This window comes from Leptonychotes weddellii, chromosome 4, assembly GCF_054177405.1.
Source record: "Leptonychotes weddellii isolate Sample4059 chromosome 4, ASM5417740v2, whole genome shotgun sequence".
Lineage (NCBI taxonomy): Eukaryota > Metazoa > Chordata > Mammalia > Carnivora > Phocidae > Leptonychotes > Leptonychotes weddellii.
The window spans coordinates 10,124,323-10,149,994 of record NC_138372.1 but is presented as its reverse complement, the minus strand read 5'-3'; the positions used below and the strand labels follow the sequence as shown (position 1 = coordinate 10,149,994).

The 25,672-nt window shown below is 51.1% G+C and overlaps 1 protein-coding gene across 3 annotated transcripts in view; it reads right to left on the bottom strand.

Moving 5' to 3' along the window:
• Positions 1–1,484: 1,484 nt before the first annotated feature.
• Positions 1,485–25,672, bottom strand: part of TMEM51 (transmembrane protein 51) — a 54,697-nt gene continuing 30,509 nt past the window's right edge. For 2 of the 3 annotated variants that reach the window (XM_081817529.1, XM_081817528.1), the window contains 2 exons: positions 4,784–5,332; positions 1,485–2,640 (listed from right to left, as the gene is read on the bottom strand). In XM_081817529.1, the coding sequence (XP_081673655.1) occupies positions 2,232–2,640; positions 4,784–5,127 (753 nt within the window). In that variant the 5' untranslated portion in view covers positions 5,128–5,332 and the 3' untranslated portion in view covers positions 1,485–2,231. Of the gene's footprint in view, positions 2,641–4,783; positions 5,333–9,343; positions 9,419–25,672 lie in introns of all 3 variants that reach the window. The other variant, XM_081817527.1, reaches the window with a different exon arrangement.

The following is a 25,672-nucleotide window of genomic DNA, read 5'->3' as shown; positions in this document are numbered from 1 at the left end:
GATGGCATCTAGAGTTCACCTGGTGATTCCCGGATAACCTCATCTCAAAACCCTTAATTTAATCATGCCTGCAAAACCTTTACCTTGTCAGGTAACTTCCGCAGGTCCTAGGACTTAGGTCCTGAGATCTTTCAGGGTTACCATTCAGCCCACTACAAGCCCCCAAACTTTCTCCCCCCAGGAGGGTCTAGGCTGGGCAGACGCCCCGCAGGATGATCCACCAGAGCCCAGACTGAGGGCCCTTTCTATCATTTGGAATCTTGCTATTCTCCTTTTCTTTTTTAAAGATTTATTTATTTTAGAGAGGGGGCGGTGGAGGGACAGAAGGAGAGAGAGAATCTCCAGCCGACTCCCTGCTGAGCGTGGAGCCCAATGTAGGGCTCTACTCCGGGCTCACTCTCACGACCCTGAGATCATGACCTGAGCCGAAGTCAAGAGTCAGAGGCTTAATCAACTGAGCCATCCAGGTGCCCTGCTCATCTTTTCTTTTCCCTCCTGTTTGTCTTCCCATCAGGAGGAAGCATAAAGACTAACTGAAGAACAAATCCAGCCCCCAGATACATGGAGAGCCACAGGTCTCTGGTGTCTTAGCCACGAAGCAGGTCCTTGCAGCTCCCTTTTAATAGATGGATTTGCATAAGGAAAGTGAAAGGTTGGAATTTAGACCGTACTGCCAATCCTGAGATCAGGAGTGATTCATTCCCTACCTGCTGCCCCTTCTCTACTTGGAAGTTTTTAGGAAACATCCAGGGCCTCAGAATTTACTCTTCTCCTAGCCATGCAGACTCCACTTCATGCTTCCCAGTACCAGGAAGGCACCCCTGGACTCAGGTGTGTCTTCCCAGACTCCCACTCCACGGTCAAGACCCTGACCCCAGTCGTTCCTCTTCTGGCTTAGTCTCAGCAGTCAGCAATCCCCTGGGCATCCTCATTAGTTGAACTGCTTTCCTGGGTTCCACAGGCAGGCACTTTGCCCCCTGCATGAGGACACACTCACCCGGCCTTTCTGAGCATAGAGCCCATCGGCTCCCGCTGGGCCGGGTCTCAGGAGGGGGATGCTGGGGGGACGTTTAGGTCGGTAGGAGCTGCTGTCTAGACAGCCACCATGTTCTGTTGGGTATGTGGGTCGAAGGGGCAGCAGTAATAGCTTCCCCTTCCTGGGAAGCACAGATCCTCATTCGAAGTTTGAAAAAGCTCTTTACACTGAATGGCACAGTAGAGCATTTAAAGAACTCAGGCCCTGGAGCCAGACGGCTGGGGTTCAGACTCTAGCGCGGCTACTTCCTAGCAATGTGACGTGAGGCACTTGAACCTGAGCCTCTGTGAGCTAACCTGCAAAATGGCAGTGATACCAGGATGCAGAGGAAATGCCGTAACACACGTGAAGTGTTTTGTGCAGATTAGCAGCAACTATTATTATCAGTGATATTTCTCCCTAAGCAAGTCAGTGTTGGAAGAGCTGTGACAGTAATTCAGCGCCCAAATGTACTACATATAAAATATTTTATTATAAAAAGCTCACTTGCACGGCACTTTAGAAGGAATAAAATATCTCACACAGCTTTCCTTTGTTGCCCTTACCCAGAAGGCACTAGGAAAGCGTACCAGTAAAGACTCTGATCTTATGCATCACCGGGCCTTGGGCCCTCCGAGAGCCAACAGCTTCAGGGGCTCTGAGAGAGCCCCAGCTGGGCCTCACCCCCACATCATCGATCAGCCTCTTGTTTCACTTCATTCCCGAAACGGCCCCGCGTCCTTTCTAGAAAGCTGAGTCACATCTCCTACCCACAGCTCAGGACTCCGGTGAGGAAAGCAAAGGCATATCTTGTTTTCTTTTTGAAACAAAACAGTCCTAGTGGAAGCAAAACAAAAATCACAACCTAAACCAGCTGCTAGGCATCCTCTCCTGTTTGGAAAGAGAGGTGTTGTGGCCAACAACCCAGAGTTGGGGAAAAACGATGGGGAAGGTGCGTACCCCGCGAGGACCCCGACGGGGTCCACATCCCGAGATCCGAGGCAGCAGCTATTCCCGACGCACCTGCCACGTGAGGTTCTGTGGATGTCAGTCAGTCCCTAGTCACTGGACTCCCCACGCCCCCCTCCCTCGCCCCCATCCACATCAATCTGTATGCATCTGCCCCCTCCGCTCCTCAATTGCAGCTGAAGTGGCTTCACGGGGGGTCCGTGGTGTGGAGGGTGAGCAACCGGAGGAACACACCTGAGCGGGGCCGTCAGTCAGGTGGCCGGGCATCAGAAGCCTTCTGCTGGACTTCATCATACTGTGGTGGGGGGGTCAAAGGCTCGATGGAGGGAGGAGGGACGTTTTTGTCCGGGAGGCTGATCCTGAAGTCTTTGAGGTGAAGCTTTTCGGATTTAATCCTTCGAACTTTGAGTGGCTTCAGGCGTTTGGCCAACTTGGAGTTCTGCCTGTCGGGTGGATTCCCCGGGCTGGTCTCCACGTTGGCCCTGGCAGCTGTGGGGCTCGTCTCGTCAAGACCCGTCAAGGACTCATAGGACGGGAGAGAGATGCTCATCCTCGGGTTCTGGTCCAGTTCCCTCGCTTCTGAGTAGTTTGTGTTCATCACTTCCTCGTAACTGGGGACATAGTACCTGGAGGAGGCCTCCTCCTCCTCCTCCTGGCTGCAAGACAACAAGCACCAACATGGAGAGTGTTAGCATGTGCTCCCGCCATATTGTAAATCACAAGTAGATGAACTCCAGATCCTGTGTCAGCACCGGGTCCACATACACCAGCCTTGTGAACAACCCTTGGGTGCCAAAAGTAATAAAAGCTAACACTTGAACTGTGTGCTAGGCGTCAGGTACTGTGCTAAGTACTTTAACACATATCAACCAGTTTCATCTTCCTAACAATGCTATGAGTTAGGTACTATTTTCATACCCATTTTATGGATGGGGAAACGGATACGTCAAGGTTATGTGACTTGGTCATGTATGTGGGAAGTGGGAGAGCAGGAACTGAATGCCACACTCAACGACTACACTGGATGATCTGGAAGTGTTAACACGAGGAAGTGTGAAACCCCCTTTGCTTTTAAGACTCATGCTTAACCACATGCCAGATGGGCTGTTCTGGCGCCAAGCTGGGTCCTTTTGCCAAAGGCCACACAAACGTGCACGAAGCAGCAGCCAGTTTGAAGCAGAATGGTTGTCCCCAGGTAGAGAAGGAATGTCTACTATAAAATTTATATGTATTTCAAGGTATTCTGTAATTTTGTCTTCCAAGTTCACTATAAGGCTCAAAGGTCTTATCCTCAGGCTTAGTCTCCTTTGACTGTTGAAAGAGAAAACCAGAAAGTCAGGTGTCTTTTCTTTCTTTCTTTCTTTTTTTTTTTTTTTATACACATGTTGAGGGAATAGTGCCATAAGCCATAGTCCAGGACTCTGCACTTGAACCTGTAGGGTGATAATGGTCAACATCAGCCCCTCCCTGTTTGTCCAGGCCTACCTCTCATTTCCCTTAGCATGTGTGTGCTCCTGGCTAGGGTGGGGAATTAGGGGTGACTGATTCTCCTTCTTTGTTCTTTTCTGTATTTCCTGAGTTTTTGAGAATATGTGTGCATGATCTTTTATTATCAGAAAATAGGTTTCGTTTTTCCAAGCCAAAAACAACTCCCTTCCCACTAGAAGGATGACAAAGTTGCAGAAAATCTAAACACAGGAAAACCTAAGGCAGAAAATAAAACCGTCCCATCTCCTTCCACCTGGAGACAACCACTGTTAACACTCTGTTGTACACCTTTCCAGACCCCTCTCTAATCCCACAGCTGCAACATTTGATGCGATTAGGACCTCACCACAGATGCCGTGTTGTAACCTCCCTTTCTCACCACGGTGCATACGGTCCCGCATTAGCAACTACAGCTCAGCAATGGCTGTGCAGAATGCCGCCGAGTGGGCGTGCCATGATTTAGCTTGAATGGTGGATATTTAGGTTGTTTCTCAATTTTTGCTGGTCTAAGCAACGCTCTGATAAACCTAAGGGCACAGACTCCTTTGCACTTGCGTGATTTTTTCTCCCAAGGGTGAACTTGTAGGAACAGAATGGATAGGGACACGCATCTTCAATATCTCCTCTCACTGTGAAAACTCCTCTTCAGAAAGGTTGTGTCAGTCAATACCCCCATCAGTGACCCATTTCCCTACAGCTCTCCAACACCGAGGGCTGCCCGGCTTGGCCATTAAGATAGGCAAAGAATAACGACACCTTCTTTTTGTTTGCATTTCGTGACGAATGAGGTTGAACATCTATTGTCTGAACATCTATGAGATGCTTGCTTGTATCCTTTGTCCCTTTTCCTACTGATATGCTCCCCTGTCATACTCATTTGCAAGGGCTCTTTTTCTAGTAGGGATGTCAACCTTCATCCTGTGTTCCCCGATTTATTGCTTATCTCTTAAATGTGTTTGTGGCATTTTTGTCCAAATAGAACACTGGTTCCCAACCTTTTCAACGCAAAGCACATACACACAGCCTGCCTGGAGGCTCTGGCTGCCCTGGGCCCCATGCAGCTTTCCTGCCGGTGTCAAAATCTTGATACACCTGTAATCCATTCATACCGCATGATTTGGGAAACTCTGGGATAGAAGTATAAAGTTATTTGGAAAATTATAAACTGCTTTACAGAGCCTTAGTGGGGGAAAGTGGGAAGGCAGAGCCTCCTAGACTAAAGCAGTCTCGTCAGTGAACCCTGTGGGTGTGAGCGTGTGTGTGTGTGTGTGTGTCCATCCCCCAGTCTGAGGGCGGTCAGCCCGTCCTCACCTGTCTTCCTCCCGGCCGTGTGGCTCGACCCCCGGCTGGTGCTGGATGTGGGCCATCTCCTCGCCTTGCCGCTGCTTCCTCTTGTCCCGGATGCTCAGGCAGATGGAGAGCAGAAGCAGCATCACCCCAGCCCCGACCAGCACGTAGGCCACGGAGAAGGTCTTGCTCTTGAGAATGCCACTGCCTATCTCTGTCTTGTTGTTCCCCTGAGCTGTCGGCTTTTCGTGGGCACTGAACCCGGGCACCAGGTTCCACATGGCCATGATGACCCCGAGAACCAGCATCCCCAGGCCGATGGCGGTCAGCGCATAGTGGGAGCCGTTGGCCTTCGACTGGGCCATCATGCCAGTGGGAGCGGGGCGAGGGCCGGTGCAAAGAAAGAAAGTAAATAAATGAGCGCACCAGCAGCCGCAGCAAGAACAACAGAAACCCCTTCAACGCACGGAACGAAATCCCTAGTGCCGCCCTAAAGAAGCAGCAGCTGCGCTCTCGAGGGACGGCTTCCAGCAAATTCGAGGCATCCTGCGTGGACAGCTGCGGCCGAGAGGTCTGGAAGGAAAGCAGAAAGAAGAGAGAGGAGGCTCAGTTCGGATTCCGGACGCGTTTGTGGACGCAGCGGCACACTCTTGAAGGAGTCCCAGAGCGGGACCGAGCCGCGCGCTGGCCGGGCCTGGCCGCTGATGCATTCCAGATGGCTTACGTGCCTGCAGAAGGAGGGCTGATCCGCCTACCCCACCCGAAAAGGAAAAGCCAGATCTTTCCATGCAGGAGACCAGAGAGGTCAGCACTCTGGGGCCTGAAAACATTTTGTGGAATTTAATGAAGTGCAGTGAAATCTCGGCAGGCACGGGGTCCAGCGAGGAGCGTGAACAATGGTGTGCGTGAGCCGTGGTCAGTAGCTGTACCCAAATCGCCTGGGCGACGGGCATCCATCGGGGGTGTGTCCCAGTCCACACGGCCTGTGGGCTGCTCCCCACCCTCCATGGCTCCCCATTTCCTGCAGCAGAAAATCTGGGCTCCTGGAGTCACGCGTGTGACCGCCTCTCCCCCCTCATCTCTCACCTCGCCCTTCTCTGCACAGCCCCCTCCAGCATTTCTGCAGTTCTCTGGTCCCCCCTCCTCAGCTGCCCCTTCTGTGGACTCTCACAGGCCACCAGTGACTACTGTGGCCAGTCTCTCTCTTCCCATGACACATCTCTGTGCCCAGAACATAGCAGGGGCTCCAAACATGTCTGCTCAATCACTGAATGAAATGAATAGAGGCCACCTGAAGTCTTCCTGCAAGACTCGCCTCCCTTCAGCCCCACGGAGTTTTGCTTTTCTTAAAGGGGCAGAAGCCGGCCTATTCACCATCTTAGCTGCTGTGCCCAGCTGGGCGAGAAACCCTCTTCCCACGAAGCAGCTCAGAGACCTTGTGCTCAAGGGAACAAGCCCACCGTCCTGGGATTCCACAACCATTTGTAAGCTGGGAGAGTGAGCCAGATAAGCAAGTCACCTGAAGGTTTAGCTCAGAACCCTTTCAGGGGCCAGGAGGACCAGTGAGCAGCACCCTTCCTGGCTAACTGCTCCTCAGTACATTATTCCCAGGACAGCGACCTTTGCAGAACAGTAAAGCCTGACAGATGTTTGGATGGGCAAGGTCCTATTTTCAACTCTGCATTCTTTCCGATCTTTCCAGAAGGACGGCCAACCAGGCCACTTGAAATCTAATGCTGCAGAGATATTTTCTCATCAAACAACGGGCTCAATCTGAAAGTGGCCACTTTGTTAAAAAAAAATACTCTAAAAATATTTGGGATAATATCCTTTATCGGCTTGAGGTCTGTTCCTTTTTTTTTTTCACTCCACAAATATTTCTTGTGCATCTGCTAAGCAGTGTTAGGCACTGGAGGGACACTGGTGAGCAAGTTAAGGGTTAGCGGGGCTCTGGGCCAGCAGAAAAGTCTACAAGGAGTAACGACAAAGTGGGAAGAAAGTCTAGAAACTGTGGAATTTGGTAGGTGGGTGTCCTAACTCAGGCTGAAGGGCGTATGGAAAGTCTCTGTGAGAGACAAGTCCCACTTCAGATAAGAGGGTCTGCACCCGGATCGTGCAGTGCTAAATGCACACGTGCACACCCACATATACATGCATACTGATGTGTGAACATGTATGTGTAGGCATGCAGGGCACTGAACAGGGATCCCATCCCACTGCAGACAGTTGCTGTGGATCAGCTACCTAACACACGAGGGTATTTGTTTCCCAAATATCACTCATAGCCAGCAAGGGAAAGGATGAGGGCTTTAGCAGTTCTGCCAAATGGATCTGAGACAAGGCCAGAGGAGGAGGAGGGCACAGTGGTGCGGAGGTGCAGCTGGAGGCTGGTGTGGGAAGCAGGAGATGAAAAAGCCCATGACTGAGCACCTGCTAGGGGTCCAGCAGGTAGGCCTTGTCCTTGGGAGGTGGAGAGTGTGTTTTCTAAACCAGTGATTGGGGCTACTTTAACCTCCCACCCTCCCTGCTCTCTCGACTCAAGCTTTGCCTTACCTGTCACATGAGTAAAACAGGCCCCAGATGAGAGTCACCAAAGGAGATGAAAATGTCGGGATTCACACATTTGGGCCTGTTAAATGGTCAGTGATGGAAAACAGGCAATAATACCCAATGTGGGTAATGGTGTTGGGATAAGCGATTTTATACAATTTTTCCGGACGGCAAATTTTGGCACTGATGGATCAAAAGTTTCAAAAATGCTTATACCCTTTGGCTCTGTAATTCCAACTTCTAAGAATTATGTACAAGGCAAGGATATTCATTGTAGCTTTGTAGCAGTGAGAAACTAGAAACTGTCTCAATAGCCAATAATCTGCATCTGGTTAAATAAAATATGGTACACGTGCTGGTTAAATTATGGTTTTAAGCCAGCTAACGATACATTTTAAAGTCAAAGTTAAAAAAAAAACAGTATGTTCAGTGTGATTCTAATTTTTAAGAAGTTCTATATACACATCTGTATACATGAATATATAGGAAGGAAGACCAGATGATCCTCCTTACGTTAAAATAAACAAGAGACAGAAGATTTTCATATATACAAACATATACGTAAAAATCTCAGGCAAGACACATTCCAAACTTAGCAATGATTGCTTCAGAGAATAGAGAGGGCTTGGGAAGTATACCTGTTACTCTGTTTCTGTATTTTGGATTTGTTACAATCAGAAGGTGTTGTTGCAAGGCAAAGCAGTTACGAACTTTGGAACCAGGCTGCCTGGGCTCAGATCCTCACTCCCAACTTTCCCAGCTGTGTGCCTTTGGCAAATTACTTAACCTCTCTGTGGCTCAGCTTCCACAACTGTAAAAGGAGACCAAGTCTTTCTGGTATTCACCTCATAGGAGAGTTATGATAAGTGAACAAGAAAACATACATAAAGCACCTAGAATTATATGTGGCCAGCACATAGCAAGTTCTTCTAGAAAGGTTTGTTATTTAATTTTATTTAAAGCTTGCATTCCCAATGGGGTGAGACCACCCACGGTGGGCGGGGGCAAAAATTCGTTCTTGGGGATGGTGTAATATAGTCTTAGATATTACAATGGTTTGTGGCCCTCCACCATACATTAACAGACACACAGGATATCTGCAGTATTAAAATTTCATGGGATGGGGGTAAAATGGGGGCATTACAAAAACAATGTCTAAAAAGACTCTTTAGGGAACAATATTGGGAAAAAAGGCTGAGAAACACTTATGTTTTTTTTTTTTTTTAAAGATTTTATTTATTTATTTGACAGAGAGAGACACAGCGAGAGAGGGAACACAAGCAGGGGGAGCGGGAGAGGGAGAAGCAGGCCTCCCACTGAGCGGGGAGCCTGATGCGGGGCTCGATCCAGGACCCTGGGATCATGACCTGAGCCGAAGGCAGATGCTTAACTGACTGAGCCACCCAGGCGCCCCGAAACACTTATGTTTTATATTAAATTTCAAAACACTCAGATTATGCATTCCATGGTCTTTTTAGTTGTTTTCTGCACGGTGGGATTAGAGTGATTTTTATTTTCTTTTTCTTACTGGGAGAGTAACAATCGGAAACACACAAATGTGTATGTGTTGGTTTTAGAATAAAAAAATGAAATAAAGGTTTTTGTGTTTTGGGTTCGTGGCAGGGTTATGTGTCCTGGGGGTCGCTTAAAATTGTCCGTCGATTCTGCCCTCCCTCTGGGGACCAGGACCCTGGTGGGTTCACCAGGGGTGTGGAACCCAGCTCCTGAGCTGCAGCTGCTGGCTGTTTATCTTGTTTCTGGCTTGTTGACCCATGTTATATTTAGTAAGGTGTTCTTTCCCTTTCAAAAAATATGGAAAGAAGCTAATTTTGTGCTTAGAGGATTTGGACCACATAGTTTCCAACACATCCCTAAAACAGAGCAGCCTTGGCGGGCAGACCCGGGTCCCAGCTCCGCCAGACTCACCTCTGGCTGGACTCTGGCTCATGTTCGGGGAGGCCCTAAAGGATAAGTGAGTGAACCTATACCTGGGTTTTCAAGAAGAGTGGTTAATCTGTTAAGAGAGGCACCTACCTGTTGTTACGTGGGGGCGCTCAGGGCAGGCCTGAAAACAACTCTTCATGCTAAACTCTTGAGTTAAGGACCCACCTGTAAAAAACCAGAAACACAGCTTTCTAATCAAGCTGTGAGCATTTCAATTTGAGACGCTTATGAGGCAGGAATGTGTTTTCTTTGTTTTTTCTTGGCGGGGTGGGGGCATAGGTCGGGCTGGAGGCACAAGCGAGAAAAGTTGTACCAAAAAGTGGGACCGCAGAAGGATGACAGTCTGGTAGCTGCGTTTACCAGACCCTTCTGCGGTTTTATCTGTCTTCCACAAGTGCCCTGGAGGCTAAAAGAAGAGGAAACATTCCCCCAAGTCATTTTATTAGCAGTGTATAACCTTGATACCAAAACCAAACAAGGACAAGGCAAGAAAGGAAAATGACAGGCCAATCTGATCTGTCTGCACACAAACAAAAATCCTAAACAAAATACCAGCAAATGGAATTCCACAATGTGAGAAAGGAATCCATCAACGTCCTAGAGGAGAACGCAGACGGCAACCTCTGTGACCTCTGTGACAAGCAACTTCTTGCTAGACACGTCTCCAAAGGCCAGGGAAACAAAAGCAAAAATGATCTATTGGGACTTCATCAAGATAAAAGGCTTTTGCACAACAAAGGAAACAATCAGCAAAACCAAAAGACTACCGACAGAATGGGAGAAGATATTTGTGATGCCTTATCAGATAAAGGGCTAGTATCCAAAATCTATAAAGAACTTATCAAATTCAACACCCAAAGAACAAATAATCCAGTCAAGAAATGGACAGAAGACATGAACAGACATTTCTCCAAGTAAGACATACAAATGGCCGACACATGAAAAAATGCTCCACATCACTCAGCACCAGGGAAATACAAATCAAAACCACAACGAGATACCACCTCACACGAGTCAGAATGGCTAAAATTAACAAGTCAGGAAACGACAGATGTTGGCGAGGATGCGGAGAAAGGGGAACCCTCCTACACTGTTGGTGGGAATGCAAGCTGGTGCAGCCACTCTGGAAAACAGTATGGAGGTTCCTCAAAAAGCTACCCTACGACCCAGCAATTGCACTACTGGGTATTTACCCCGAAGATACAAATGTAGTGATCCGAAGGGGCACCTGCACCCCAATGTTTATAGCAGCAATGTCCACAATAGCCAAACTATGGAAAGAGCCCAGATGTCCATCGACAGATGAATGGATAAAGAAGATGTGGTATATATATATACAATGGAATATTATTCAGCCGTCAAAAAAATGAAATTTTGCCATTTGCAACAACATGGATGGAACTAGAGGGTATTATGCTGAGCAAAATAAGTCTTTCAGAGAAAGACAATTATCATATGATCTCACTCATATGTGGAATTTAAGAAACAAAACAGGAGCATAGGGGGAGGGAGGGAAAAATAAAATAAGACAAAATCAGAGAGGGAGACAAACCATAAGAGACTCTTAATCATAGGAAATACACTGAGGGTTGCTGGAGGGGAGCTGGGGGGGAATGGGGTAACTGGGTGATGGGCATTAAGGAGGGCATGTGATGGAATGAGCACTGGGTGTTATATGCAACTGATGAATCTCTGAACTCTACCTCTGAAACTAATAATACACTATATGTTAATTAATTAAATTTAAATAAATTAATTAATTTTAAAAAGATAAATACATAATACATCACAATCAAGTTGGGTTTATCCCAAGTATGTAGGATTGGTTCAACATTAGAAAATCAAATAAGGCCATGCACCAGGAGAAAGGATAAGCCATGACAGCATTATTCCGTGAGTCCCACGCAGCCACGAATGTCATCCGCAGCTATGTGCACCAACGTGGCCCATTCTGACAAACGTGACATTGAACAGAAAAGCAAATGCAGCATGTTTCCATTTCTGTGATGTTCCAAACCAGGTAAAACCAAACAATATATGGGTGTTTATTTATTACATTATTCCTTACACTTCACAGATACCTTATAGAGACCCTTTTCATTGGCTGAATTACTTTGTAATAGGAATTTCCAACACCCATCAACACCTTTCCACCACTCTTCGCATAAATTCCAAACTCCTTTGCTGTGGCCTCAAGCCCCACCAGATTGGATTGGCTCCTGCCTTTCTCATATCTTCTCTCTTGGCTCACCAACCCTCAGTGCTTCTGTTCTGTTTTTTACCCACACCAAGCACGTTCTGCCACAGGGCCTTTGTACTTGCTGTTCCCCATGCCTGAAACACTTCCATCTGTCTCTTTGGTCTGGCTACTTCTTTACTACTTCTGTCTCTCAGCTCAAATGCCACCTCCTCAGTGAGGATTTCCTTAACCATTCTATATAAAATGTCTCTCCATAACCCAGCTACTCTTAAGCCCCATGCTTGGTTCCTTGATGACATTTCTTCCCATGGATGGATGACATTACCTCACAATCTATAATAGTATTGTTTTGCTTTCTTGTTGGCTCCCTGTCTCCCCCAGTGGAGGATAAACTCCTCGAATGAAAGTTCTCATTAGGGAACCTAACAGGTGCTTAATAACTATTGGTAGAATGAATATCTGGCAAGTTAAAAAGTTTGACCAATATCCCGTATCAATTTGGGGAAATTCCTAGTCCACGGTTGGCACCGAGGGGGAGAGGATTAGTTTGAGCAACTTTCCGGAGTATCTGTAAACAAACGATTTGCCAGCAACATGGGAGAGGTGCCCAGGCTAAATGTGACTTCCATTCTGACCCAAGAAGGTGACTCTACCAACATGTCCTGGTGGAGGTTTGTTTTTTTTTTTTTATAGATTATTTATTTATTTGTCAGAATGAGAGAGAGAGAGAGAGAGAGAGCACAAGCAGGGGGAGCAGCAGGAGAGGGAGAAGCAGGCTCCCCACTGAGCAAGGAGCTCAATGTGGGTCTCGATCCCAGGACTCTGGGATCATGGCCTGAGCCGAAGGCAGGCGCTTAACTGACTGAGCCAGGCATCCCTCCATGGTGGAGTTTCAGGTTTCAGCGTTCCCTTGTGTTCCTAGGCAGAAGTCTGCAGGGGTGAGAGCCCGAGCCTCCCTCCTTTTGGGCAGCCTCTGTCTTCCCTCCCACCGGGCACCCTTGGCGAACCAGAGCCAGCAGGGATGTCCGGGGTGGGGGCGGAGAGTCACAGCTCTGGACTTTAGAGCACTCCACCTGGTTGAGACCCGAGTGTGGCCATCCCGCACCTGGACTGGAGTCTCTATGAATCTAATGTGAAGACAATGCTTTGAATAAAATTGAACAAAAGAAAGAAAGAAAAAAAAAGAAACGGTGCTGTCCTCGCTGAGGCAGAGCAAAGGGTCCCAAGTGATAGCTAAGCCTTCCCTTGTCTCGTTCCCAGAATTTCTGAATCCCAGAAATTCCATGGGGATTTGGAAAGCAGGGATCTGATCTAGACCCCTGCGTGGACATCAAGCTTGCCCCCTGGCCCTGGAAGGCACAGTTCCAGGAGCGCCTGGCCCAGCCCGGCTGCCTTTTGTGGGGAGGGGAATCTCAGCGGTCCGAGGTGCCTGGCAGCTTGACCAGATCCCAGGACAAAGAGGCTCCTTGACCAGTCTCCCTGTGCCCCAACCTCTGCCTGCCAAGCTGCATAACTGGGAAAGGGATCCCCAGCTGCATTCCCAGGGAACCAGGCCACATTCCCATCACAAAGGAAGAACTCAGTGGGGGCCTCTGGGCCAAGTTTCAGCCCCTAGTCACCTTGGTCACCAAGTTCCGGTCCCAGGCAGTGGGGGACGGGAGGAGAAAGGCGCTGAGCCACCACCACCATGCTGCCCCAGTCCTGCCTGGGCATTTCAGGCCACCTCCCTACCAACCAAGGTCAAAGATGTCAGGTTCCCATTCCTTGAGAACAAGTTTTTGTAGCTTGAGCATTCAGGAAAAATGAAGTGCAGTGAGTGCAAATGAGTCATAAAGGTAGAGGGGAGGAGAGAGGGCTGCCTGGGCCCGAGAAAGCTGACGGGGGTAAAAGGAAAGAAGGGATGTGCAGGAATCTGCCAGGCAGAGCGGTAATTATAGGAATAGTAGTATAAGTACCAGCAGCATCCACCCTTCAAGGAATGATTAGCCCCACTATCTCTGAGTCTCAGAGAGGTTACGTAATTTGCCCTAGGTCACACAGCTCTAGGCAGCAGGCAAGATTCACAATCAAATCCCCGCTGACTTTGCAGTGTACCTCCTCCTCTCGCACCACACCCCTCCCTGGGCAGGGCGGGCAGGCCAGCAGTGAGCACTGCACTTCATCCTCAGAGAGATTTCGTCACAAAAGCACTGGGGGTAACAGGTGTGCCTTTGTGAAACTGGCTTTCTAGAGAGTTTGAGTCCAACAATTCCCGGGTTCCTATTGTGTGCCAGGGCTTTGGGGGACACACATCCATGCACAATCCTTCGAGAGCTATTATATTTGTTTTACAGATAAGGACACCGAGGTTCAGAGAGGTAAAGTAACTAATCCAAAGTTACACAGCTAGTACGAGGCAGGGATAAGGTATGTCTGATTCCAAAACCCATGCTTTTAATCACCAGTACTGCTAAAATGGGGCTTAACAGGAGGCTAGAGAGAGAGCAACAAATTAGCTTTGGAACAGGTGGGGGAAGGAAGATAGAGCGGCAGCTGGGGGCGCCTGGGTGGCTCAGTCGGTTAAGCATCTGCCTTTGGCTCGGGGCTGCTTCTCCGTCTCCCTCTGCCCTTCCCCCCTGCTTGTGTGCACTCTCTCTCTCTCTCTCAAATAAATAAAACCTTAAAAAAAAAAAAAAGCAGCCGCTTTGCAAGGCCTTAAGGTGTATGTACATTTACCATGGGTGGAGTTTGGGGGTACGAGGACATGAAGGAGACCTGTGGGAAGGGTTCAGCCTGAGAAATTGCAGAGATGGGGGAGAGGACAGTTCCCAGATGCTTGCCACTTGTTGCAGAGAAAAGAGGCAGCTTCCCCCCTCCCAACAGAAGAGCTCCATGGATTTTATAAGACCTGACATTTCCAGTCTCCTTGCTCATCCATTTAAGTGTTGGTGAGATTAAGGAAGTCAAACACGTTCTGATGACTCCAGGAGTCATCAACAGAAGGAGTGAGTTAACAAACCGGGTATTGGGGCGCCTGGTTGGCTCAGTCGGTTAATCATCTGCCTTCGGCTCAGGTCATGATCTCAGGGTCTTGGGATCGAGTCCTGCGTCGGGCCCCCTGCTCAGCTCAGCCTGCTTCTCCCCCTGCTCTCGCTCGCTCACTCTCTCTCTCTCTCTCTCAAATAAATAAAATCTTAAAAACAAAACAAAAACAAACCGGGTATCTAAGTCTTCTGGAGCTTGACGCAGTATCTTTCTCTAAGCAAGTGGCTGGTGTGTGACCCTATTTGCAAGGCTGGCACTGGGAACCAGTCTCAAGGGCTCCAGCCACATTCAGTCTTTCTTGGGAAAGGTGACATCGCTGTGTGTCCCCTGCCAGGACAGAGTCTGGTGCCCATGAGACGCAGGGCAGCAACCGGAGCTCCTGTCACCACCGATTCAAAGGGAGTCTGACCGTTTGATCCCTCTCCAGGCTCTGGGATTGGGCCACCAGTGGCCTCCCACTCTGGCAAGCAAGGCTGAGCGCAGGCGCTGACCATCCCAGCCGGCCCCAGCCTGCAGCCAGCAACGGATACATCTGCTACTGTTTCCCAGACCCTAGAGTGTGCTGGGCTCACACTGAGTGCTTGGCATGCGTCAGCTCATTTGTTCCGCCCAAGCATCCTATGAGAGAGGTGCTCTTATCCCCCCTTCTGTCCACGTTATCACGGAATACACTGAGGCACAGAGAGGTTGAGAAACTCGCCCCAGGTCACACAGCATGTAAGTGGTGGCCCTGTGCAGAGTCTCCTTGTTCAGAACTCCCTCATCCACGAGGCAGTAGGAAAGCAGCCGTTCAGCCAGACTCACCAAGGCAGGGCAGGTGGCACCTGTTACAGGTACCCCCCGACTGGGGCCAGCGGAGATGTCGTAGAACTTCCTGGGACAGGGAGCTCATAGGACGAGCGGCTGTGCTCCCACCTTAGCCCGGCTCTTTCACACTCGCTTGGAGGCTCCCTCTCACCTTTGTCCGCTTCAGCAGCCTCACTGGTCGGGGGAGCTGGACTCGGATCAACCTCGCGGGTTGGTACGCATGATGGGCTCAAAGTTTGGGGGTTCGGGTATTTAGTGATTCACTCGACAAAACATTAACAGAGCACCTACTGTGTGCCGGGACCTGCTGTAAGTGCTGGGGATAGAGGAATGGCCAAGACAGACAGACAACCACCTGTCGGAGAAAACTCCATAGAATGCTGGGTGGGGAGGACAAGCTGGGCACAATAATGCTGATACCCCCCTGGGGAGGGGGTAGGGAGTGCGGGGGTGGGGACTTGAAATGCAGTGATCAGGGAACACAGTTACTGAGAAAGCGATATTTGAGCAGGGGTTTGAAGGAGGCGGGGGAGGGAACCATGTGGATATTTGGGCGAAGGACCTTCCAGGCGTAGGGAACCACAGAACAGAGGTCCTGAGGCAGGAGCCTGCCGGGCTGTTTCCAGGGACAGTAAGGCTGGAAAATCCATGAGTGACTGCATTACGAGCACAGAGTAACGGCTCCCAATGTGTTAGCTGTTATTTCCAGACTTGTGGAGGCAGGTGAGCATCTATCATCTTTACAGAGGCCCGGGGTGGGGGGTGGGGGGTGGGGGGGTGTGAGAGGCTAATTCAAGGCCATTCAAGTTGGGGGCAGAGAAGAATCTGGGGTTTAGCTTGGGGCTATTTGCCACTCACCCACTCCGTGTTTCTCAGAATTTGGGAGAAGGTAATGGGAGGCTGAATAATGATCCCCCACCCCACCCCAAATATCCAGATTCTAATCCCTGGAATTTGTGACTGTTAACTTTATATGGCAAAAGGGACTTTTCAGGTGTGATTAAGTTAAGGATCCTGAGATGGGGAGATTAGCCGGGATTATCCAGGTGGGTCCAATTTAATTACAAGTGTCCTTAGAAGAGGGAGGCAAAAAAGGTCAGAGGAGGAAGCAGGAGATGTGAGGTCAGAAGCCAGGGGCTGTGGCCACGCGGGGAGGGGCCCTGAGCCATGGGGTGCAGCCACCTCTGGCCCTGGAGAAGGCGAGGAAGCGACTTGTCCCCTCCGCTTCCAGAAGGAACCAGCCCTGCAAACCTGCTGACTTGAGCCCATGAAACTGACTGAGGGCTTCTGGCCTTAGGAACTGCAAGAGAGTTCAGGCGTGTTGTTTCCAGCCACCCTGTGGGGTAATTTGTTACAGCAGCCGCAGAAAATGCACGCAGGCCGCCCACACAAGCATACCCTTCCTCTGGCACCTGCCGGTGCTCAGACCGTTCACTTGTCCAACAGCTCCTTTAATTGGGCACCGTTCCCGGATCCCGATCAAATGGATCCCTTGGTGAATTTTGCACCTCTTCCTCGTGTGGCCAGGCTGGAGGGAGGCTGGGCAGCCTGGCCCTCCTGCACTGGGTTTACATTTTAACCCGAGGTTGCTCTGGAGGCAAGCCTGCACTTGTTCTAACGTGGCTGGGGTGGAAACCGACAAAGGCGTGCATTCTCACGCTGTATCAGCAGGCACCCGCTTTCCTGGTGGCTCATACCTCCAGTTCCTCAGCCCTCGGGACAAAGCTTGGCAGACGTTTATTTTCTGGGGTCCTTATATGGGGGTTTCGAGTCAAAACTGGAGGTGTGGAGAGAAGACAGGCAGACCTCCGCTGGCCGATGGATCCTGCAGAAGCAAAGCCCTCCCCGTTCCCAGGCCTTTAGCGGGGCTGCCCTTGATTGTGGAGGCCAGGACACAGTCCGAGAGCGTTTATCCTGCCCATATCTGGACATTTTCTTTTTTAGCCACAGTGATGCTGCTTCCGCAGAAGGGGTTCCCAAACCTTCTGCCAAGCACCGTTTTGGAATCCACTCAAGCTTGTCCAGCTCTCTCCCTGCCCTCTCTTCCCGTGCTACCTGTGATTCCCACTTGAAGCCCCCCATCTCCACCTGCTTCCAGTTTTCGGGAAGTCACTTCCCTGAAAGTCACACCCAATTCTTTTCCCAACTGTTAACGTTCTGGGATCACAGTAGGCATCCGTGGATGGTCTCCTAAGCGCTTACCAAGTGCTGGGTGCTTTCCATGCATTTATTATTATTGTTATTAATGGCATTTAGACAATTTGGTATATCTTACTTGATATAAATATTAACGATTTATTTCTATGATTTAGTTAATATACTTATTTTAAAAATGTATCATATATTAACACATTGAACATTCCCAAGAACCCTGATGAGAAACTTTCTGGAGTAATCCCCATTTCACAGATGAGGAAATGGATGTTCAGAGAAGTTAAGACGCCTGCTCGAAGTCATCCAGCTAAGCTTCGAACTGGCTATGTCTGAGGGCAGGGCTAGTGCTCCACCCCCCACCCCTGCCTCCCGGTGCCCCGCACCCCCACTGAGAGCCTCCTCGCGGCACCCTGGATGCTTCCAGCCCTTCTGAGGCGGACCTCAGTCTCTGTGGTCAGGTGGTAGAATTCCTTGTTTCCCTTCATGCTATTTCCCCTCCATAAAAACCAACTTCTCCCGTGTGAGTCACTCAGCCCCCTGCAACCCCTGATAGTCATCTGGACATGTTGTAAATAATTGACGCTGGGATGTTTAATCATAAAACTGGAACCGAGGTTAAGACAGGGCAGCCCGCAGGAGATGAGGAGGAGAATAACAGCCCATGGAGGAGGCTTGCTTGGCGGGGCTGGCACCTCTGTTGGGAAATAAAAGGAGAACGAACCTCCGCGAGTGCTCACGACGTCCACAGCATCGCTCGCACTCCCCAACACCGTGTCCCTCCCAGTAGCCCGGGAGGAGAGTGCTCCTATACCCCCCCCAACAATACACAGAAGTTGGGGAGCACAGTCTGTGCAAGGGTTGGGGTTCAATCCCCTCTGTCCAGTAGATCAGGCAGTGTCGACCTCATAGGGTTAAGGAGTGAAAGGTTAAGGGACAGATGACATTTGGATTCTGTGCTCGCCACCACGGGAAGTGGCCTCATCGTCAACAGATGAGCCCCGATGAAACCCCTGAGGTGCGAAACGATTTCTCAGGGGCACCAGCGGGCGTGCCTTGCCTGCCATTCCTCTCTGCCATTCTGGTCTGTAACTGCCAGTCAGGCCCCAGCTAAGGGCTGGAAAAGGCGATGACCTCCTCGGGATGCCCCAGAACCAGCTGGCCGAAGTGAGATGTCACCTGGAGGGCACAGCTCACCTCCCAGCCCAGCTCACCTGATCTTTTCTTCTCTTACCTGTGCTGGAGGGAGGGAAAGAAGAGCAGGTAATGTTGACTCACTAGCCTGATATTCTCAGTAGGGTGGTTTTGTTCTGCCAGCTCATGGTTCCAAATATCCACTCTGCCCTTCCTCCATTGTAAGGAAACTCCTGGTGCTTAGTTTTCCAGGGCTTCCCAGAATAAAGAGCATTACCCAGCCTCTTGAGCTGTGCCATGCCACAGGACTACGTTCCCCCCAATGGGACATAAGCAGAAGTGTGTATCAGGGGAGGGGGACATTCAGGAAGGGTTTGTAGAAGGGACATTTAGAAGGTACATCTCTCTCTCTCTTTTTTTCCCCTTTCCTCCTTTCTATTGACCGTGGTGTAGATGTGATGGCTGGAGCTCAGCAGCCATGCTGGAGCATGAAGTCGAGGATGACAGAGCAGTAAGAGAGAAGGAGCCTGGGACCCTGCTGATTGCTGAGCCATCCTCCCAGCCCTAGACTGCTGAACTCTGGACTCTGTTTACATGAAAGAAAACAAACATTTACTTTATTGAATCTATTGTTATGTAGGGCTTTTTGTCACCTAAACCAGCCCAGGCCTGGTGAATTGTAACAGTGAATTTGTTACTATTTATAGCCTAACAGCTATGCCAAGGATACTGCTAAAAGCTCTACCTATAGAGTTTATTTAATCATCCCATGAATACCGAGTCAGATGGTATTGCCCCATTTTACAGATGAGGAAAATGAGGTCTTGCCTAAAGCCAAACAGCAGGTCTCTCTGACTCCAGTCTCCCAACCTGCCATTAAGAAAAGATAACCAGAGGGAAAGTATGGCAGGCAGACTCATAAAGTGGCCCCGCGGTCCCTGCCTCCTGGTGCTTATGCCCTTGTGTGACCCCTCCACTTGAGTGTGGGAGGAACCTGTGGTTTGCTTCTGGCCAATAAAATATGGCAAGTGATGGGATGAAGGTTATTATGTGAGACTATATTACGTACAACTGTAATGTCCCACCTTGCAAGGAGATGTTCTCTTGCTTGCTGACTTTAATAAAGCGAGTGAACATTTTGGGGAGAGACCCATGTGGCAAGGACCTGAGGTAGGCTCCCAGTGACAAGTGTAGGCACCAATTCTGCCGTCAGCCACAACAGCTTGCAAGTGGATCCTTCCCCACTTGACCCTCCAGATGAGAACCCATCCGTGACCTACACCCTGATTGTGGCCTTGCAGAGAACCGGACTGAGCTGTGCCTGAACTCCTGACCCACAAAAACTGAAATAATAAATGTGAGTTATTTTGTGCCACTAAATTTGTGGTAATTGGGTACAGAGCACCAGACCAAGAGGGGAACTTTATGAAGAGGGTAACAGCGTGTTCCCAGTGGGCTCTGGAGAGATTAGGGGAGGTCAGTGAGGACCCCATCTCTCCCCATAGGAGGACTAGGGGTGAGGACTGGAAAGGGTGGGGCAGTCTGAAAGTCAGGCTGAGAGGCTTACAACGGTGGGAGCGAAGCCTGGAGGCTGGCTGTGGGCAGGTGCAGCTCTGTAGGGCAAAGGTGCCACATTCCAGAGCCAGGCCTTGGCGACTGCGCTCCATGTGGATCGGGAAGAGAGGGGACTATGGCCCTGCAAGGCAGGACTCTGTACCAGCCGTGGCTCCTCTGTTCAACTAGCTATTCCTTATACCCTATGGAGCCTCAGTGTCCTCATCTGTAAAATGGCAATAACGATACCTTCCCGAAGACAGAATGTGCAGAGAAAGTGCTCGTCGGTGGAGTGCTGGCCGAGCAGCAATCTTCACAGGAAAGAGGGGCGTGAGAGACTTAGTGCGGGCTCTCTGAGAGCCTGAACCTGACCTGGGGAAAGAGGACAGCCTGGACGAAGAAGCTGAGAAGGGCTCTTCGGGCAGAGAGGCCGGGAGTCGGGAGGGAACACAGGGTCCAGAGGTTCCGGAGGTGGGGCAGGTGGGGAGGGGCAATGGTCAGCCTCAAGCAGCCTGGAGGCGTCCAGAGGACTCTGCTCTTCCACCGGCCCATGGCCATTCCCATTCCTGGTGGAACGGCACTAGGATTTTCCTTTGCCAGGACCTCCCGGCTCTCAGTCCAAGTGTGTGACCCTAACCCTGACTCCAGGGGCAGCACCTGCCAATCACAGGGGCCAATCAGGGCATTTGCCAGGGTGGGGGATGGGTGCTGGGAGAGGAAAGGAGAATGGAGTGAGGGGAGGGGAGAAAAGGGGAATAAAATAATAGCAGCAATGCTCAAACGAGACAGAGGCCCTGCATGGCTACTGAAGATGATGTGGTGCAAATTAAGGGCTGGATTAATCCAACCTCCTGAGCTGAGGCCCAGCACCTCCACCCACCACCCCGCAAAGAAATGCTGGTTCCCTAATTCCACAACCACCCAGCCACAAGAAGCTGCAGAGCCACGTGGGGCCATTGCTGAGCCATCCTCGACGTTAGCAGGGACGGACTGATGGCCGTGGAGCTCCCAGGGTGGCACAACACAGGTTGCACCCAGGTCACTGTCTGCATGGGCGTCAGCTGTCTGCCACAGGGGCACTGCCCAACAGTCGCTGGCCACACGTGGCTAGTGAGCCGCTGAGATGTGGCCGGTCCACACGGAGATGTTCTGTACAAGTGCAAGGTACACATCGGATTCCAAAGACAGAGGAACGCAACAAGAACATCTCATTAACATTTGTAATCAATTTTGTGCTGAAATGATATATTTCAGATATACCAAGCTAAATAAAGATCACGATCTTTGCCTATTTCTTTGTACTTAAAAAAAAAAAAATAATGTGGTTACAGGAAATCGAAAATGACACATGGGGCTTGCATCCTATCTCCACGGGACAGCGCTGCTCCGGAATGTGAGCTCCGCAGGGCGGAGCTGTTTTGTTCTGGTCTGTTTTGTTCACTGCTTTCCCTCTGTCCTAGAACAGGCCTGGCGCATGTAGGAGGAGCTGCATCATTGCTGAATGAAGGAATGGCATGACATAGCGGTATCGTGGAAAATACATGGGTTTTGGAGTCTGTCCAGGCTTTGCTTAATTCTGTATGCCCCTGGCAATGCACTCCACCTCTGCGAGTCTCCGTTTCCTTCCCTGTACAAGGAAGATGCTGCTTCTGAGGGTCCAGTGTCATAACCTACGTCAGGTCTGGCCGACTGCTAGCGGCTGTTGTAATGTGTGGGAACCCGGAAGGTTCTGCTGCAAAGCTGGTGCTGTTTTGGGTGCGTGAATGATAAACCCAAGTCAGGTGCCAGGCTGTGGCCTCCAGCAGCTGCTAAGAGGCAGCTTGGAGAGGCACCAGCAACTTGGAGAGGGAGGCCCAAGGCCAGGGAGGCGCACTCCACAGCGCCCGTCCTGGCCGGGATTTGGAAACCGCCAGAGCCATGGGACACGCTGTTCTGTGGGGCTTCTCGCAGTCTGTTCCAGAAAAGAAATGACTGGTGAGAATACACCTGCATGTCAGATGCGCTCCACAGGGTCAGGGAGGCCAGACCCGGAGGGAAGGTGGTTGTCCTAACACCCAGCAGGGGGCTCTGGAGGCCAGCTGGGATACTCTGCACCTGTGACTGTTGATCATCTGCCTGTCAACGCGGGTGGAAATCTGAAAAGGACCACAGACCCTCTCCTGAGAAGGGCTTGTTGGCTTCCCGTTGCGGTGACAAATCACCGAAAACTTCGTGGCTTAAAGCAACTCCAGTTCATCCTCTGTGGTCCGGGAGGGCAGGAGTTCTAAAATCAAGGTGTCAGCCAGACTGCATTCCCCCTGGAGGAGTCAGGAGAGAATCTCTTTCCTTGGCTTCTTCAGCTCCCAGAGGCTGCCGGCGCTCCCTAGCTCCCGGGCCCCTCCTCTGTCTCCCAGGACTTCATTCCCACCTCTGTAGCCATCAGCACACCTCCTTCTGACATTCCCTACCCCCTCTTACAAGGACTCTTGTGACTACGACACACCCATCTGGATAATGGGAATCCACAAAGGCCTTTGATCAAGGAAGGTAACATAATCACAGGCTCTGGAATTAGGTGGACATCGTTGGGGGGAGGAGGGTGCCATTATTCAGTAATACATTTGTCATCCAGCCTACGGTAAGGGCCATAGGCACAATCTTGCCCAATCTCGGGTTCACAGGCCTTTCAGGGACTGTCCTCCAGGATGAGAAACCCCAGTCTGGAACCTACCCGCGTGGCTCTTGATGCTTCAGGTGAATCTGGATACAGACAACCCACATCAGACGCAAATTGGGGGATTACACGTTTTACAAAAGGGCCCTTTGTTTTCAAAAGCATGTGTCTTTAAATCATGATAAGAACAGCTAACACGCCTTGGATGCTTACCCTGCGCAGGGATTATCTCACTTCATCTTCACAGAGAGGCCGCTACCATCACCCCCATGTTGCAGATGCAGACACTGAGGCCCGGAGAGGCTAAGTAACCCGCCCAAAGTCTCAGGTTAATAAGTAGCAGAATGAGGCGGTGAACCAGATGGTCTGAGTCCAGAGTCCCTCTAACATCCTGCCTCTCCTCTGCCCCCAAGCCAGGCTGTAAAAGCATGGTTTTTTTGAACGGCTACACTGCTTCCACGAACAAGGCACTCCTTTGTCCACTGCGGGCAGCCAAGCTTTGCTGATGGCACAGAGATGGAGAGGACTCGGGTTTGTCCCAGGCCGCTCAGGGACCAAGATAAACACCAGTGTCTTCAGTAACCTGCTCGGAAGTCCAGGGTCAGGGCTGAGTGCTGACCTTGCGCCTCTCTGCCACCCGGGCTCAGCCCCTGTGACTCGGGGCTTCAGGCGGCTAGTCACATGTCCCAGGCCACAGCGCAGCGTTGGGGGTTGCAATTCCTTCCTGGCACTGAGCTAGACACTTCTGCACATCAAAACAGTCGCCGGCTGCTCCGTCGTCCCCACTGCAGAGGGAGGAAGGGGGGCTGAGGCTGGTGAGCACTCAGACACCACAGCCTCTGTTCATGTTTGAACCTGGATCATCCCCCTGGAAGCCCCACAGCATGTGTCCCTGTCCCCTCCGGCCAGGGGCTATGCCAGATGGTCTCCACCCTACAGGGGGCCCAGGCAGTGCAGGACCCACATGCTGGGCAACGATGGAGGAGGCTGCCCGGTGAGAGTGGGTCCTGGGGGGCAGGAGCAAGGCCGCCGACCTCTGTCTTGCCTGCTGTCTCCTGGCAGTCTCTCCGCCCACCCCCAACGTTAACTGGGCACCCACGGCATGTGCCGGGCGGAAGTCCAGGTGCTGGGGGACTGAGGCGGCCAGCCCCACACATAGGCCCTCTCTTTACAAAGATCCAGTATCAAATTGGAAAATCCCCAACTGGGACTCTGAGGGTTACCTATTATTATCACAAAAGTCTCTGCAGGGACCCTTGGAATGAGGCACTGCTGTGCTCTCCGCAGCGCCAAGTTGTACAGAACCCCTGGCACAAGTCACTCCCAAGGAGGGTCCCTGGAGGCCTGGGAGGCCGGGCTATGCTGGGCTGGGGGAGCCAGGCTGCCCAGGGCTTACCTGCACCAGGGCACAGCTGCCCTGTGGCCAGGCTGGGGCTCAGCATCCCAGCCCCCTTCTCCAGGCCCGAAGTCTGGGCGTGACCAAGCCTGGCCAATCAGATCTTCCTATTTCTCAAAGGGCGGGGCCTGGCCCAGCCGGGACCAATGAGACTCAATTCTTCCCTGTTGGGGAAATGCCCGGGAGGGGAACCCCCGCTGGGTTTGCTGGTGGGACAGGAGGTAGTTGGCGGCAGCTGGTGGCCATCTGGTGGGAGAGGCTGCCCGAGGAGGGAGCCAGCACGGAGGAAATGAGAGCCGGACGCCAGAACACACCACTTGAACCCAAGAATCCCGCTGAACTTCCCAATATGCCAGTTGCATGAACCAATATAAACCCTCTTGCCTAATTAAAAAGAAAATTAAAATAAATAATGACTTAAAAAAAAAAACCCAAAAGCAAAACCACACTGGCCCAACCCTCCCCTTTCTGAGGCAAGCTTGGTGCTGACCAAGTGAGCAGTGGCCACCACCTTCCCCTAGGACACCTCCTCACACATCCTCTCAGATTGCAAGGTCAGGCCACGAGCTCCTGCACAGGTAGGCGTTCCGGAATGCAGGGCCAGGAATCAAGACCCAACTGCAGGGTTATTGGATCTCCTTCCTTGGTCGGGATGTTTTGAGGATGACTGTTAGGGCTGCTGACTAAGAGAGGCCTGGGGCCACGGCAGTGACTGAGGAAGGATGCGGTCCACGGGCTGAAAGCTGGGGGCAAATCTCTCCGTGTGTCACGGCCCTTGAACCCCCCACCCGGTAGATACTGTCATAAATCACGAGGCTGGGAATGCCTCTAGGCTGTTAGCAGGAATCACAGGGCAGAAAGAAGAACCAGGTCTGCCCTTGAAAACGTTACTGCCAAGGTTATAATGCACAGCCAGCCGACAGACGCACGCAGGAAGAAAGAGAGGAAGAGGGGAAGGCATTGGAAGGGCATGAGGGGACAGGCAGACACGCCCGAGGGGTCGCCACGGCTCTACCCCGTGGGCCGGGCACTGTGCTGGGCACCGAGAGAACCCTCAACAGCACTCCGCCCTCAGCCTCCTGCATGCCCAAGAGGAGGAGAAGGAAGAAATACGAGGAGAGATGACACAGGGAGAGGGGTGGGGGTGGGCACCAGGGAACAGAGAGCCTCAAAGAGGGAGCAGAGATGGAGGGGCCCCGGCGAGAGAAGGAGAAGAAATGGTAGTAGGAGGAAGAAATAGCTAGTAGAGAGCAGGAGCCATGAGGACCTGGTCCCCAACAGGCAAGGGGGGGTTGCTGGGGAGACCACTGTGGGGGAGGGCGCAGATACAGGGCTAGGGTGTGGGCTGGATTTTTTGCAAGGGAGGGTGAATCCGGTGCTGCTGGGTTCCCACTATGGGCAGCTACTGTCCCTCTGGTCAAACGGCCGGAGTTGGTTGTCTGGCAGCTGTCCCAGGGGCGGGCCCAGCATCTGCACCGTGTGCACAGCTAGGGCACAGAG